The sequence below is a fragment of the Sipha flava genome, unplaced genomic scaffold, assembly GCF_003268045.1.
Source record: "Sipha flava isolate LNK unplaced genomic scaffold, YSA_version1 34_pilon_pilon, whole genome shotgun sequence".
Taxonomy (NCBI): domain Eukaryota; kingdom Metazoa; phylum Arthropoda; class Insecta; order Hemiptera; family Aphididae; genus Sipha; species Sipha flava.
The window spans coordinates 141,754-159,016 of record NW_020273045.1 but is presented as its reverse complement, the minus strand read 5'-3'; the positions used below and the strand labels follow the sequence as shown (position 1 = coordinate 159,016).

At 40.3% G+C, this 17,263-nt stretch overlaps 2 protein-coding genes across 2 annotated transcripts in view; one reads left to right on the top strand and one right to left on the bottom strand.

The window, feature by feature from the left end:
• The window catches only part of LOC112687477 (facilitated trehalose transporter Tret1-like), a 42,882-nt gene extending 40,420 nt beyond the window's left edge, over positions 1 to 2,462 (top strand). The window contains exons 7-8 of the mRNA XM_025560199.1: positions 344 to 603; positions 2,111 to 2,462. Coding sequence (XP_025415984.1) covers positions 344 to 603; positions 2,111 to 2,345 — 495 coding nt within the window. The 3' untranslated portion in view covers positions 2,346 to 2,462. The remainder of the gene's footprint in view (positions 1 to 343; positions 604 to 2,110) is intronic.
• Positions 2,463 to 2,498: 36 nt separating this feature from the next.
• The window catches only part of LOC112687476 (cadherin-89D), a 79,645-nt gene continuing 64,880 nt past the window's right edge, over positions 2,499 to 17,263 (bottom strand). The window contains exons 8-23 of the mRNA XM_025560198.1: positions 16,464 to 16,828; positions 15,022 to 15,148; positions 14,139 to 14,379; positions 13,317 to 13,463; positions 13,075 to 13,249; positions 12,484 to 12,944; positions 8,739 to 9,315; positions 7,851 to 8,666; positions 7,642 to 7,787; positions 7,428 to 7,564; positions 7,147 to 7,365; positions 6,884 to 7,038; positions 4,610 to 4,678; positions 3,974 to 4,186; positions 3,128 to 3,505; positions 2,499 to 2,699 (exon numbers count right to left, since the gene is read on the bottom strand). Coding sequence (XP_025415983.1) covers positions 2,540 to 2,699; positions 3,128 to 3,505; positions 3,974 to 4,186; positions 4,610 to 4,678; positions 6,884 to 7,038; positions 7,147 to 7,365; positions 7,428 to 7,564; positions 7,642 to 7,787; positions 7,851 to 8,666; positions 8,739 to 9,315; positions 12,484 to 12,944; positions 13,075 to 13,249; positions 13,317 to 13,463; positions 14,139 to 14,379; positions 15,022 to 15,148; positions 16,464 to 16,828 — 4,386 coding nt within the window. The 3' untranslated portion in view covers positions 2,499 to 2,539. The remainder of the gene's footprint in view (positions 2,700 to 3,127; positions 3,506 to 3,973; positions 4,187 to 4,609; positions 4,679 to 6,883; positions 7,039 to 7,146; positions 7,366 to 7,427; positions 7,565 to 7,641; positions 7,788 to 7,850; positions 8,667 to 8,738; positions 9,316 to 12,483; positions 12,945 to 13,074; positions 13,250 to 13,316; positions 13,464 to 14,138; positions 14,380 to 15,021; positions 15,149 to 16,463; positions 16,829 to 17,263) is intronic.

The following is a 17,263-nucleotide window of genomic DNA, read 5'->3' as shown; positions in this document are numbered from 1 at the left end:
ATGATATTGACACAGCGACAGTTCAAGAGGGGGAAAAACGATTGTGCGGTATTGTCAATGAAAAATTAGCGTATTTTTTTAAGAATAAAACAAACGAATCCGTAAAATTCACCATTGGTGGAAACAAATTTTAGTAGTATTATAAATCGATACCGGACGTTAGCGGATTAAAAAGTAAACTCCTTGACTTTTCTGCTGCGGATTTACTTTTTCAACTCGACTTGATCGCAACTAAAAGTAGGTTTGGGCAGAGATATGCGGCCCCTGTAGCACGGTTTTTCCGATAACTTATCAATGAAACCAGGACACAATCAGGACAGCACTAACTTACGATTCGTTTCAGGTCGTGTCGGCTGCGTCCCAATTCGCCGGCACCGTGACGTGCATTTGCCTGGTGCACGTTGTTGGCAAAAGAGCCCTGTCGTTGGTCTCCATGACCAGCTGTGCGTTGTGCTGCCTACTACTGGGCGCGTACACGTACGCCACTAGCTGGTATTCTCTGCCCGTCATCCCACTGCTGCTCTTCTGCTCACTATACTTCTCCATGAACGTGGGCATCGCCCCCGTGCCATGGCTGTTGATCAGCGAAATGTTCCCGACCAGGTACGCTAACACCGTTACCCCGGTATCGTACGACGTTACCGAAACACTTCTAGGTTTATAATAGTTTATTCGTTTATTTTTATAATCGTTCATTTACGTCCATATGGGGCAAAATAAACCTTAACATGCGCATTGCTTTATGTGTATATACGATATGTGGTCAGAGAATGTAAGATCAGCTGATAGTATAATGCTTTATAAATAAACTATTATTTATTTCTTTTATAGAATAAACTGTTTCGATTTGTTGACCGTCTAAAAAATAATTATAAAAAAATTGTTTTTTTTCCTGGTAAATTACATTTGGGCTCATTTAGTTATATTGATTCTTATGTGGTTCCTTTAGACCAATTAGGGAAACGATGAAATTCTTGTAATCGCATTTGTAATGATTTTCGGTTAGGTTTACTTTCGGTCGTTAGAAAAAAATGTTAACACAGTTAGAGGCAATGATGTTCCTATAATTTTTTTTGGGAGTTTACTAAGCCACGAGTGCTTAAATATAGCTACTCTAATTAATAATCTATTTTAAAACTCAAAAATAAAATTAATCTACAAAAGTTAAATTTAAATTAATTTTTATATTATGTGTAAAGCATAAAATGTATTTGTTTTACGTTGTTCGGGAGCTGATTGGTATACTGTAGCGTTTTGACCAACCGACATTATTTAGCGAGAAAAGAATATCTTCATTCACTACACTCGGAATCTATAACATTTATACATTTAATCTTAATTAATATCATTATTCATTATACTTAATATTTAAAAGACAACATAATTATTGTAATATATTAATAAGCTTCAAACGAAAAATAAAATAATAATAATAATCAAATACAAATGTTCGATTTTGGTTTTTTCCGTTTGATTTATGTGTTTGTTTCTAATTCGATGTATATATTTTTTTTAAATAATAAAAAAAGTTTATTGTATAATTTGTAAATAACAATCATACATCTGTATTATTTTTTTTTTTTCTTCAAATAGACTGTACCTTGAAAATTATTTGTATTGAAAACTGATGGGTGGCCAGTTGAATAAAAAAATTATATTTAGAGTCGCGATTTTATTAACTTTTTACACACCTAATGTTGAATTATTTTTTCGAAATCGGTCGTACATTAATACACACATAATAATACTCTGAGCTAAGCGTTCATTTATTACGAGTACATTTATTTGTTTATACCTATACGTTAACTATTTGTTTATAGACATATTTATGTATTGCAAATTGCAATTTAAAACGTAAGAGAATAACGTTAAAAAAATTAACTTTTATTTTTCTGGATCGACTTAGACGATATTAACACTAACCAAAATTAACCAAAATTAAAATCACGGTTGAGGTCACGATTTTACATTTTTTTTTTTTTTCAAATAAAGGTACCTTAATGGTTACAGTTCCTGAAATATTAAGGTTAACCTTTTCCAGAACCGGTTGATTTCGGTTCCGGTCCCTGGACATACGTGTACGGCTAACCGATCCCTTAATCGTTTGCAGGGGACGAGGAGTCGCTGGCGGTGTGTGCGCTGCAAGTTTCTACATAATCGCGTTCATCGTGTCCAAGACGTGGGTGAACCTCATCAACGCGGTGGATTTGCATGGATGTTTCTTGTTCTATGGGTTGCTAACCAGCGTCGGTGTGGTGTTCGTGTACTACTGTCTGCCGGAAACCGAAGGCAAGACACTCGGAGAAATCGAAAAGCAAATCGCGAGCAAAACGAGAAATAAGTAACTTTCGTAACGTCCGAGCGGACGGTTCGTCAAACGGCTACAGCAAACAAAAAAAAATATACGTATATTTTTGTGATTTATAATTTTTATTTTTTTATTACTTTATTTCGTAAGCAAATTAAATAATTTTTATTTTATACATATATACATAATATAATATTAATTTTATTAAAATAATGAGCATTTGAATATGAATCACAGCGACATCGGGCATTTGCAGACCTTAACGATACTCGTTTGGGTCTGGTTCGAATCGTCTTCGTTGCAGCAACTTCGTTGCGAATGCCCCTGGCAGCTCACACTGTTGTTGACTCTGTCCATCGAACGCAACGAGTCTTCGAAGTTATCGCTGGACCTGCGGGAACATAACGAAAACCATCGTATTACGTTTGAGTGTTTGCCGGACTAGATCGGCGCTGAGTCGACAACGTTTGCGCGTAAATGTGTCATAGAAAGTAAGCTATATTTGCGCCAACTGAATGTGCCAAAATTACGGATGCAATTCGAATGATTTTTCGACGAATTTTAGTGAAAAATAACGAAATAAACGGTACATTAAATTTAAATAAAACACGAATAGAAATTATCAGGCGCGTACACAAAACCACATTTAGGATTTTAGTTTGTACAAAAAATTTAACCTGAATGAACAAAATTTTCCGGAACACGGTGACTAAAATATACCGTTGGCAGATCTGGATGGCATTTTTCCGAAACAAATATCGGTGCAAAAGGAGATGTTTTAAAAAAACAATCGGACGGTTGGACCGCGAATGCGCTTACTTTACGACGAACGACCCGGTGAGACTGGCCGTGCCCGTGCTGCCGGTCGCGCTGCTACAAGAACAACACTCGTTCTGAGACTGGTCCGTGGGATCATTGCTCCTGGTTGACCCGCACTGCTGAGGCCTCATCCGGGTGATCGGAGGTTCGACGGGGATGATGGTCCTGGACTGTGTGCATCGCAGGCCTCTCCTCAGGTGTTTGGGGTTAGTCACGGCCCCGCCGTATAGCAGCGAGCCCTCCATGAACGACATGGGGTTCTGCAAGGATCTGGGCTCGCAGGTGGATAGCTGCGCAAGGCTGCCATTGCTCGCCGAGAACGGAGACCTCTCGTGAAAACCGAAGTTCCCGTATGACGTGACGGTTTTCTGCTTCTCCCTGCGAAAAACATTACTCGTGTTGTACTGCGTGTGGTTGTGAAACCGAAAAGCTGCGCAGCGAAAAGTAACGTGCCCCCGACAAAAGTCTATAAGACTTAATGGAAAAAAAAAAAAAATAAAAAAACACTACTATAAACGTAAGGTAGCATTCGGGCCGCGGCAAAACGACTGCCTATTACTTTCTGGCTGTCTGTTGCCGAAATCTCTGGGCCATCGATTCCCTCGGAGTCGCGCGGCCACAGCCCACACACTATCCCCAAAATCCGGGAGCTCGGTTTCGCGAACCGATTCTTACTCGGATAGAAAACAGTGTTCGAACGGTTACGGTACGGACCGCGATCAACTTCCGTGTTCTCGTTTCGATGGCATTCAACTCGTGTTTCGTCAATCATAATCATTCCGTATTCGATCTTGCCGTTGCGCGCGTGCACTTTACTAAGATAATCGTGGAAACGAACGAACGTACCTTTTTCGTCCCGTACACACGCACGCCACACCGGTGATGGCGCCCATGAATATGATGAACCCGAACATCACCGTCAGCAGCTCGAACGTCGTGTATAAGCTCATCGTGTTCTCCACGACCACATCCCCGTGGCTTTTCGGCATCCGGGAGAATCCGATAAACTGCAGCGGTTTTAGCGCGCGATTGATCTCGTCCTGGTGGTCCAACATCAAACTGTTAACAGAAACGGAAAACGTAACAATATTGAAACGTACAAAAGTGTGAATCGCGAACGCTACGGCGCGCCCTGTTGTTCATACTCCAGCTACGAACCGAAGTTTAAGCGATCCATCGTAAATTTCATTTTTGTTTTTAGCGACGGAATCGGTGTTGGATAACGTTTTGATACCGATAAAACCGATGATTACACTACGCTTCGTGATTGATACGTACGATTCAGTCGTTAGCATCGCGAGTCAAACACAAATATCTATAAACAATTGTTGCGCTTCGATATTGAAATTAAACGCGAATTCTTATAACGGCTGCCCATGGGTTGTAACCCGGATGTGCTAATCGCGTTCAATTGCTTCCGAGATCGCGACTACACTTAACACAGAAATTTTGATAAAAAAAATTATAATCTTGTACACTTACTTCATTAACAAATCGCTATCGGCCAATGCATTCGTGATAGGATCCACTGCATAGAGTTGAATGTCAGTCCTACGGTACAAGTTTTTATCACCATTAATCAAATAATACTTATATACACACTAAGTAGTTGACAAGTAATTTTGAAAAGTTAAAAATTAAATATTATACTTTTGAGATAATCTACTTATTTTTATGTCCATTCGCACGTGACGATGGTACATAACTAGGGCTAGAATTTTAACGTTCTAAAAAAAAAAAATGAAAAATTGCTTTGTGAATCATAAAAAATGTACCATAAAATTTCGTAAAAAAAATAATTTACTATAGTTTAAAAATTATATTATAAATATCATGTAACCACACATATTTAATTATATTTATTCAACATAATAATAACAAAAAAGATAATTATTTGTTTAATATTTAGATTTGATTTAACATTATTTATATTTAATTGATTCCATAACTTGCTATTATTACTCTTATAAATTGAAAAATTTCTTTCGACTACATTAATTTTGTACTTTGCATTAACTTCCAAAAAGTCTACGGCTGTTTACGCAGAGAACGTGTAATGAATATACTGAAGGATTTCCATTTCCCCAATAAGTTAATAAATCTAATTAAGATTAGTGTAATGGAAACAAAAGTCAAAATTAAGGTTGGTGGCTTGATTTCGGACACTGTACAGATAAAATCTGGGTTAAGACAAGGGCATGCCCTATCACCTATCTTATTTAACCTGGTATTAGAAAGAGTTATAAGGAAAATTAATGTCAACAATCAAGACATTAAATTACAGGACTCTTCAATAGAGTTGCTAGCGTCTGCGGAGAATATTATTATTAAAATCATATTAGGAGAATCACAAGAGAGTTTAAAAAATGTATTACTCAAATTAGAGAAAGCCGCAGCGAAAGTAGAATTACAGTGTAATAAAGGAAAAACAGCATATATGTGTGTTGGAAGAAGGCAACTGCACCCACCTACTAACACATTGAACATTAGAAGGTATAATTTCAACAAAGTGCAACAATTTAAATATCTCGGAACTATAGAAACAGAAATTAATGATATAGCGAAGAAAGTAGCAGCTAAAATACAGACAGGCAACAAATGCTACTATGGGCTAGCAAAGGCATTAGGATCTCGAGTATTATCTATAGAACTAAAAAAGCAATTGTATATTACACTGATCCGCTCAGTAATACTATATGGAGCGAAAACATGGCCGCTAAGAAAATCTAACGAAAATAAATTTTTAATAATGGAAAGAAAGATAATGAGGAAAATCTTTGGACCAGTTAAGGATAACATCAGCGGTGAATGGAGAAGGAGAAAGAATACAGAGCTATATACAGCTATATTATTCCAAAACCCAACCATAACAGAAGTGATAAAAAGGCGAAGAGTCCAATGGGCAGGCCACGCTTGGAGGAGCCAAAATGAACTAATTAGAGCAATGTTAGAACATAAACCGCCAGGAAAAATATCGCTGGGAAGACCCAAAACAAGATGGGAAGACTTAGTTAAAAAAGATGTGAAATCGCTAGGAGGAGGAACGAATGGGAAAGAAAGAGCAATGGATAGAGAAGAATAGAGGAATGGATGTGAAATGAGATGGTCTTGAAAGGCCTTTAACCAGAAGAGGAAGAAGACATTAATTTTGTTCTATTTTTGATAAAATAAATAGATAGGTTCCATATGCTTGTATTTATTAGTTTATCAATTTCGTAAATTACATACTAAACGTGCAAATTTTCAGCGAACATGTGCCGAAACGCACAATCAAATACCCTAATATTTAAGAATTTATAAATAAATTTTGAAAAATGCTCTAATAACTTTAAAATGCCCTAAAAATAGCAAAATATGCAAAATAATGCAAAAAAAAAAAAATGGAAAACAAAAATTACATTGAATTAATCAATATTGAAACACATTTTCTTCCTACGAACCTATGTGGTGGGACATCAGAGTAAAAGATGAATTTGCAACAAAATCCCAGCCCTATGCATGACGATTGATGGAAATCAACTAAGATTATCACGTTTCTAATGCCGCGATATCATATCGATTAAAATTGAAACATGATCGGTAATTATGGTAAACGTTGTAAATGTTGGTCGATAATTGTGTGAACAATGAGTACATAATTGTATAACCACTGTTCTTGTTAGGCTTTGCTATTAAAAGATGAAAACCCACGGTCGTTCACCGTATAGACGATAGCATAAACACTGGAAATTCGAATAGAGTTCACGGTTTGCTTACATGTTATTTACATTCGAATCAATCCTCCATATTTTAACCGTGCACCCGGTGATGTTGGTCATTGAACCCGTGACGAGATCCGCATACTTCTCCGCGACCGACGGTTGTTTCCCCAGCGCCAGCGTTATAAGCTTGTGATCGTTCAAAATGTACACCTGTTACAACATCATTGGAATAAAACGAATTAAAGATGGCCGAAATTTTCGATATTCAATCGGTATTGTGGTACACTTTATCGTAATAAAAAAAACCGTGAGACTCACAAAAACGTTCGTGATCGCCGATCGACCGTCGGGCGCACCGGCCCGGTCGGTGGCACGTACGTCGAAGCCGAAAACCGTGTTGTTCCTTAGCTGGCTGAATCCGCCGATCGTGCGTATCAGTCCCGTGTGCTCGTCCACGTTGAAGTATCTCTTCTCCGCGGGATCCCCAATCATCGAGTATCTGATGTCCGAGTTCAAGCCCAGGTCCGGATCGAACGCCTGAAACGGGAATTTCGTTATAGTATGTCGGATGGAAGGAGATCGATGGTATAACTACTGACCCTGACCGTGGCCACCGGAGACCCGTAACCTGTCATCGGAGACACGGCTGCGATTGCCGGCGTGCTATCGTTGGCGAACCTCGGAGCGTTGTCGTTCTGATCGATTATCCTGAGCACGATTCGGGCTTCGTTCAGTGCTGAAAACAAACGAGACCGACGATAAGTACGGCTACAACGCGACGTGACGTCAATAGTCCACGGGTCGTAATAGTACCTATGTCCTGCGCGATCGGGTGCACCGTGTAAGTGGATTTCCCCTTCCTTCCGGTCACCTCGACACGAACCATTACCGTGAGCGTGGGCGTCGATTCCCGATCGGGGCTGTCGATCAGGTAGACGTTACCGTTTTTCGAATCGATCCTGAAACAAGTAACATTTACGTTGTAATACGACGACGCATGTTTCGTCGGCAATACGACTCACTCGAAGCTTTCGCTGTTCTCCGACGGGATTATCGAGTAACTGACGGACGCGGCGAATCGTCTGAACCGCGTGGTCACGTTCAGCTTGAGGATCTCCAACGGCACCAAACAGTTCTCCTCGACCTCCACTTCGAAGTAACGGAGTTCGAGCAGTGGTTCCTCGGCAACCGCGCTCTTGTCCGCTACGCTGACCACCAGCAGCGCCGCGTTGTCCTTCCTGGAGAAACCAGAATCGGACGCCACCACGGTCACGTTATAGATGCCACCCTGCAACGGGCCCTTCAGCGTGACCACGCCGGTCGCGGGATCGATGTCAAAATGTTCCGAGCCCGACCCGAAAAGGCTGTACCTAACGTCGGCGTTCCCGTCATCCGGCCCGTCCGGATCCTCAGCCACGATCCTAGTGACCATGGTGCCCTCAGGCCCGGACTCGGCCAACGTGGCTTCGTAGACGGGCACGGTGAGTTCGCCCTGGAACCCTTGGAGGCCGATCTCCTCGGCGGACAACTTCCGCACTCGGTGGTGGTTTCGGAACTGTGGCGCGTTGTCGTTGACGTCCAACAACTTGACGATCACGTCGACGGTGGACGGCGTTCCGCCGGAATTCCGCTTGCCCGTCAGCCGCAGGTCGAACGATTCCCTGGTCTCCCGGTCCAAATCGCCGGACACCAGCAGACACCCGGCGTCGGTCACGGAGAACGCAGGGTTACGGTAGCTCTTCTTGGACAACGAGTACGTGACCGAACTCTCCTCCGTGATGACGCACCCGATCTCGTGGCTCTTGTACGAGCCTTCGGGCACCCAGAACTCGTACGCCCTGCGAGTAAATCGATATCGTTAGCAACGTACACGACGACGGTCATCCGTTACGCGTGAGCTCGGTACTCACTTTTTCTCGAACAGAACGTCTTCCTCGACGAACGCGACAATCAGTATCCACGCGGTTAAGCCGCCTTCGTCCTCCGCGGTTACGTTCAACGCCTGTTCGCCGATCTTCAGTTGACCCACCACGGACAGTTGACCAGAAACCGGGTGCACGGCGAACTCCAACCCGCCCCTGGCCAGCCGGTACGTGATCGCCGACCCAGTGGAGTCCGCGTCTTCGGCTGTCACCGCCAGTATCGGAGTGCCCGGTTGTACGGTGTCCGGCAGCCACGCAACCATGGTCGTGGTCGCGTTGTCCAACCGGTGCGGCACCGGCCGGTCACCCACTGTCACCGACACGTTCGACCGGCTGCTGGCGGCCACCCGCACCTTGTCCTTCGTGTACACGGCTATGCGTTTGAATACGGGCACGTTGTCATTCACGTCGGTCACGCGTATGGTGAGCGAAGCCTCGGACGTCAGGTTGCCCCGATCCGTGGCCACGATCTTTAGGTGGTACGTGTCCTTGGCCTCCCGATCGACCGTCGGTCGCGAGACGGTCACGTCCCCGGACTCCTTGTCGATGGCGAACACTTCGCTACCTGCAATCAGAACCGATCCCCAACGTGCCATCATCATCGTATTTCGACATCGCGGCCTACGACGGTCCGTACCGCAACGGTAAAAGGAATCCGCTGCCGTGCACCGATTCGAACACGTTGCGTCAATTTGCTTTACGATAGGGTGACCATATATGAAAAAAAAACAGGACACTTTTTTCGCAATAGGTAAGAAAAAAAATATTGATTGTAATCGAAACGAGGAACTTATATAAGTAATATATATGATAATAACAAAACTTATAATTTCAAAAACAATCTCGAAAAATAATTAACGTTCTAGTGTTCTGAATGTTATTAATATTTATTATATCGAGTTACAATAATGATATATTATTGTAACTCGACGATCGACATCGTCGTAATTTCGGGGAAAATAAATACCCACACTAAAAATAAACACTAAACACACGACTGAATTTCACAGAGAAAAACATCGAGATAGATGAACAATACCGGAGCGTGTACTGAGATACTGAAAACGAGCCAAGTTCTTAAACGCTTCCAACACTAATGCAGGGTAAGAAAATATAATATTGCTATGTGAATACGACTATTCTGTGCTGAACAGTAAACATCAGAATTTTGTTCAAGTTCAATTAAGATTGTATTTAACTGCTTAATGCTTATGATTCTATTTTCAAAAAAAAATATACATATATATATATATATATATATAAATCTATAAAATATAGGTGCCTTAAAAATTAAAACTCATCATTTTTATAAATATGGTTGTATCGTGTTCACTACTTCAAAATCGTCAAAAGGTTAGTTTATTTTCAAAAATTTAATTTTAATTAAAAAATATCTACACTACATACCTACAATTTATAATATAGAAACTATGTACTCGTACTAGTAAAATTGAATGTTATCTATTATATTTACAGCTACCAACTTTCCAATTAATTTATATACTGTATAATATACATACATTTGAATTGATATACTATTTGATAGACAGTTAGTTCATATTATATAAAAAATATACCATAGCTATACAAAAAAATATAAATTTTACTTCTTTTGTCGCAAGAGAAAAATTAAAAATAGTTTCTCCTGCTGTTTCATTAATTCTTAAAGAATTGGAAAAATCATTTCAACTTATTGTAGTAATGCAAAAAAAAACTACATGCAAATGTAAAAACTCATATTTTAATGCTAGCAATGAAAAATATATTAAATAAGTCAAATTTATTCTTTTTCCCAAATACTCATTCTATAAATGTTGACCTCGGTTCTCCTAGTCATGAACATAATTTGTTCTTTGCTCTTAGTGACAGCTACATAAATATTAGAATGCGTCATTATGCTAAAGAAGTTAATAAATAAAAAGAAAAAAAATTCTTGGAGACAAAATTTTAATAAACTAATACTATTTCAAAGTTTTTAAAAATCAAATTTAAATTTGTTTTTATGTTTAAAATGTAAATCTTTTAAGTATATTCTATTTTGTTTTGTCATTTTTAAATTTAAATGGTTTAAATATTATATTTTACTTGCATTAATATTTTTTCTATAAACAACTATATCGCTGTATAGTAGGGTTGTTCATAAGTTCAAATAGTTTTTAATTTTTAAAATCGGATGAATGAAAATACTCAAATTGTTATGAGGCGTTTATGTTCTCTAGTACGTTCGCAAGTGTGCCGCTATTTTCTTTCCTTACAGAGGTGGGAATAACGTTCAAGATATGGCTCGTTTTCGTCTCACAGACGATATTAGTAAGAGCGCGTTCCAGTATTGTTTATCTTTCTCAATAGAGAAAAATATCCAAAGTATATTATTATTGATGAATATTAATTAATCGCTAAAATAACTTTTTTATGAAAAAATAATAGAAAACAGGATTAAAACAAAACAGTCACGGAAAACAGGATTAAATGCGTCATGTTTAGTTATGATTTAAAAAACAAGACATCAATCTGAAAAGCAGGAAAATCCTACTTAACAGGACGTATGGTCACCCTACTTTACGAACGACAGCGATAGTGATAAGTGGGGCGCGGATTCTTATGTAAATACGTAATTCTATCGAATGCGAATTTCTCAATCCAGATTAAAATAAGTGTATTTCATTACGCCCCGAACAACAAATGTGACTTTTTTGTTTTACATATTTTTACGTATTTTTATGTAAATACATATTTTTAACATATTTTTAAATATTTCACCAAAATTTACATATTTTGTAAATATTTTCACATTTTCATGCCTGTGCAGTCTTTGTTTGTATTTATTTGTATTAAAATTATTAAATTGGAATTCAATTTAAAAAAAAAAAACATTAAAAAAGATATTTCAAATTTGTTGATTCGAATACTGCCAATCGCTATTGCACAAGCTACTGATATGATACAAAACAATAACCTGAAAAATTATATAGCATATATTTCTACAAATTTTTGTTTCTTGGTTACAGTAATAAAAATATTAGAAACATAAAATCTAGCAATAATTAAAAGTCTTGCGATTGTGAAAAATTCAGAAAACAAATCAAACGAATTTCAAAGAAAATCAGGAATTATGATAAAAAATAAATTTAACTACGTACTCAGTAATAACATTAGTTTACAAACAACTAAAACTATTAGAGATATTCTTCCGAATATTAATGAAAATACGTCGAATGATATTGATTTCACATCTTTTGACACTGTAATATGAAATATGTTCCATTAACGTTTATCGACGTTGAACGCTCATTCAGCCGCTACAAGTCGATTTTGGTAATTAACCGTTGTACATTCAAATTTTAAAATCTCCAAATGCACATTTTATCCATTTCTTCCGAAGAAGGCAATGAAAAATGATTAGACAAACAATTATTAATTATTAATTAAAAATTAATGTAAAATACCGATATTTTTCTTAGATATTTCGACAAAAATAATAATGAATGTTCACATACTTAGACTTTTTTATTACATAGAAATCCGCACCCTAATAAGCGATTCATTTCAACAGGTTTTTTTTTTTTTCGGAAAATGATAGATATGCCATCAAGTATTGAAAGTAGTGTATCGTTGATTCCATAAAAATAATTCGCGGGAAAATCGTCCCAGAAACAAGAGCGTTTTTAAGCTGTATATTATTATTTACAAATCAAAAGCCAGCAACAGACGTAACTAAGAAAAACTGCGTTACCTTCTCCTTTTAAAGTCAACGAAAAAACAGAGTTAGGTCCCAAGTCTCGATCTATTGTTCTAACAGGCGCGTTCAAGTCGACGTGTGTACCGACGTCACAGTTTTCCGTTACCGAACCCTCGTAGTGCTTTATTTGGAACTCAGGCGCGTTGTCGTTCTCGTCGTCCACCACGATGCGTATCTGAAATATGGTCGCGTGGTGTATCCCAGTCTTCGTCTTCCGGTCCGCGATGACGGTCAACTTGAAGCTGTCCTTGGTCTCTCTGTCCAAGCCGGATTTCGTGTACAAAACGCCGTCCTCGGACACGGTGAACAGTTCCCCGTCGTCCGGGTCGGCAACGATGAAACTCGGCTTGGACATGGTCGACGAGTTCGAGAAGTCCACGTTCCACAGTCTCCCGATCGCGACGCCCGGCAGATTCTCTCGCACTCGGAACATCAGACTTATGGGATCCACGGTCCTGCGGATAAGAATGAAAAAACGTGGTGTCAACATAATCGTACGCACAAACAAAACGTGAAACTTTTCATCCCGTAAACGGTGATAAAAAAAAAAAAAAAAAAAAAAATGGGATCGTAAGACAATATTACTTCGACAACGTCTGACTGGAATCCGAGTACACTATGTGGATGGTGACGTTGGTGGAGATGATCAGGTCCCGGTTGTCCGTGGCTACGGCTTCGAACTCGTAGTCGGTCCGGTCGAAGTTTGTGATGATGTCGACTACCGAAATCGTACCGGTCTTCTCCTCGACGGCGAACGGCACTGTAACAAACGTCGACATTCGTTATCGCATCGGAAAACATCGGTCGGTTTGTCCGTCGGGTCTTACCTCCTTCCTGGTACGTGTGCAGCAGATCGTAATCGATGTCCGGGTTCTCCGAGACTATTCGCACTTGGCCCACGCTCGTACCCACCGGCACGTCGCTTCCGACCCAGAACTCGTACGGGGCGTTGACGAAATCGGGATGGACGATTTCTGGAAAAACCGAACGGGCAACATGGCGTTAGTCTTACGATGCAGGGGCGAAACGTCATTAGCCGGACAAACTGGAGAATTCTTTGGATGCGGCCGGTGGACTCTGCACCAGCCGCTATCGATCAACCCTTTCGAACGTGAGTAAATGCTGTTTTTTCCGCGTTTAAACTCGAAAGTATTGTAGGTACCGGGTTGCGTGTTCCGGTAGACACGTGATCGACTTCTTGTTCGGCGGAAAAGTGCAAGAAACGTTTCGGTGAAAACGGGTATTTGTGAAAAATAAAAGGTAGATTCTTCGTGGAACCTTGCTATGCTTACAACGGTATCATGAATTCGCTCAGTTTTGCAGAAAAATATTGAAACACGTGCTTGGGTTTAAATTTTAACGTACTGCCATTATCAAACGCTTATTTGACCACGCGAATATTTTTGTATTTAGTTTAACATCATATGCCATGTTGGTACGACCGGGCACCGATAGGTCACACAACAAAAAATGTACCAACCGGCGCAGCGTTCGAAAGGGTTGATTAGGATTTTTGGCAGATAAAAAGTGTGATGCGAATATCGAGGCCGCGCTAAATTTACAAATTAAAAGTTTCAAACATTTTTAACGGGTGCGGCCTGCGCAACGCACGTCGATCAAACCGTATCGTTTGAACATTTCGTACGCACCTTCCATGACCACCGCGATCGTGACCACGGCCAACGAGTACTTCATTTCCTTGGGGTCGACCGCCTGGTCCGAAGCGTTCACGATGATCGTGTGCACGCCCGCGCGCAACGGCGTCTCGTTGGCGAACACCTCGCCTGTTTCCGGGTTGACGGCGAACACTTCCGAATCGTTGTTGGGCGAGTACGAGACCCTGTACACCACGCGCCCGTTGTCCCCGTCGTCCGGGTCCACGGCTTCGACCTGTGGGCACGCGAATCAGTCACACGTTTCGAACGTACGAAAACCGTATCATTCCGGCAGTGCCTCCCAGGGCCGTAGCAACCAAATATTGTGCACGGGGCGAACTTCAAAATACGCCCTTAAGTATTTTAATTTATAAAAAAAAACTCACAAAACAGCTGAATATTTTCTATAGATGTAATATAAATAATGATTTTTCTTTATAGCTATGTAACTTATTAAAATACAATTATACATAATAGTTATAAGTAGGTTCATAGGTATAACATAATAATGTTTATAAGTTATGTAAGTAATTACATAAATACTAAATATTGCTTTTACTTATAAGTAATAATTAAATTGCAAATTTTTCATTTTTACGCCCTCCCGGGAATCGCGCTCGGGGCGTATGCACCTCTAGCCCCCACTTGCTACGGCCCTGGTGCCTCCCCCACTCATCATTTGTTTAACCGTAAATAATCTCACGGTAACGCTGTCGTGTCACCGAAAAACGGTGACGTGCTAACCGATGAGAATTAGGGTTCGTAAAAATTGAACGAAAACAAACGCACGTTATTGGCCCCGCAAAAATTCTGCGCAACGTTTCCGTCATCGTTTATCTAAACGAGGGACCGCCGGCAACCGTTGCCGCGTGCTTACCTTGCCAATCGTAGCTCCTATCGCGTGGTCCACTTTTGTCTTGAAACTGTACTGGTTGTTCGGCACGAACGTCGGCCCGTTGTCGTTAACGTCGACCAGAACGATTTCCACGCTGACAAATGCGTCCCTGCGTGGCGAAACAAAAAACGAATTAAAAATGCGGTTACAAACTGCAGTAGTAGGGCGAACCGCCAGCGATCCGGAAGTTATTCGCACACGTTTCACCGGCCAACCGAAATAGTTTCTGTCCGCGGTGCCAACGCTGAATCGGTGCGAAAAAGCGCGACTGATTATTCGATATCGGTTTCCGTGAGAACTGTCGAAATGTATGAGACGGGGAGGAGGAAGTGTCAAAGACGAAACTGTAGAATTATCTATACAGTGAAATCTTTAAATAAAGGACACTCTTAGTCACCTTAATTTTGTCCGTTATTTAGAGGTGTCCGCTATTCATAGGGGGAGAGGGATAAATTCTTGAAAATAACTTGGAGAAATTAATAACTACACATGTACAACATTTATTATTTATATGTATACATATAATATTTATAATAATGATATTTGTATACATTATAAATTATATGTAAAGCGTATCTTTATTAGCTATGATATCCGCGATTTGTGTTTTACTAACACTAAACTTGTCTGCGATCGCACGAACACCCATATTAGTATTAAATGCTTGGAATTCAAGAAGCTCGATTTTTTTCTTTCTAACATGACTTCTTTTTTTTTACTAGTCATTGCAATACGTTTATGAAACATGTTACGTTACACTAGCACGTTCGAATACGATGAAATCACTATCACAACTAAATACGAGTACGATAACTTCACAGAATAATATAGAAAAAATGTTTCATCGACGCGATGAAACAATGGACAGATAAGATAAACTATAATTGTATAATAATTTATAATACATAGTAGTAAGATTAAATTAAATTGGCATTCAACGATTATTTTACATTTACGATAAAAAATGTCAAAATCAAAATTAAATTGCCATAAAAGTGTCCGTTAATTAGAGTGTCTGGTATTTAGGGGTTTTCCAATATGAAAGTAGTGAAATTGTCCCCGTTCCCATAAAATTATCCGCCATTCGGAAGTGTCCTTTATTCAGAGGTGTCCGTTAAGAGAGGTTTCACTGTAGTAGGTTTTCGCATGCTTTCGGTTGTCGCGCGCACGTTCGCACCACACCGAAGAAGCGTCAAACATTGGCACCGTGAAACAAAAAAAGTTTGTTTCGTTTTCCATTTTGTTAGATATGCCAGGATCGAAGGAACCCGTGGAATTGCTAGATGTTCCACGGGCCAAGATATCGAGAATCAAGGAAAACGAATGACACGAGCGTCAGTCGAAGAGGGCGGAAGGACAGCTGGTGAAACGTCGTTCGTTTAAGTTTGTTCGATGTTCACGTAAGCCACATGCAGCCGTCTCACCCGGTTTCTTTTTGGTGCATCACGAACGGTATCTTCTCGCGCGCGTACACCCGCAACGAGAAACTCGTCTTCTGCTCGCGGTCCAGTTTCGTGTGATTCCGTACCGTTATCCAACCGGTCTTGCCATCGATGGTGAACGCCTGGCTAGGGTCAACCAGGTGATAGACGAACTCGCCGTTGTCGCCCTGGTCCAAGTCGGTGGCCACCACCCGCAGCACGTTGTACCCGTTGGGGATGTTCTCGAACACGCTCACGTTGTACGAGTCCACCTCGAACTTCGGCTGGTTGTCGTTCACGTCGATCGCTTCGATCTCCACCTCGGCGAACGCTTTTTTCGACGGGTTGTTCACGTCCACCGCTTGGATCTGGACAGAAAGAATAGCATATAGAAAATTACGCACGTTGTTACGGTCCGCCGTTCCCCTCCTCCCCCCGATAACCCGAAGCCCTTCGGTTCGATAACCTAAACCTGGCGATTTTCAACCGTCACTCGCGACCAGGAGACCAGGAGTGGTTTTCGATGAAAATTATTTTTCAGTCGAGTACACACATGCTTTTCGTGGTGATAAATAACGTTCGGGAAGAGAAAATCGTAAAGCGGCAAAATTTTACGAACATACGAATCGAAACAATGACACGGGAATTGATTTAAAATAACAATCGCGTTTATGGTTAATACTTATCAAAAGGTACAGTTACGTATTTCGTGTTGTACAGGTATTTGCATATTTTTTTCATACACGTGAATTAATATCCGATGAATAACAATAAAAGGTATTTTTAAACTATGAATTTCATAT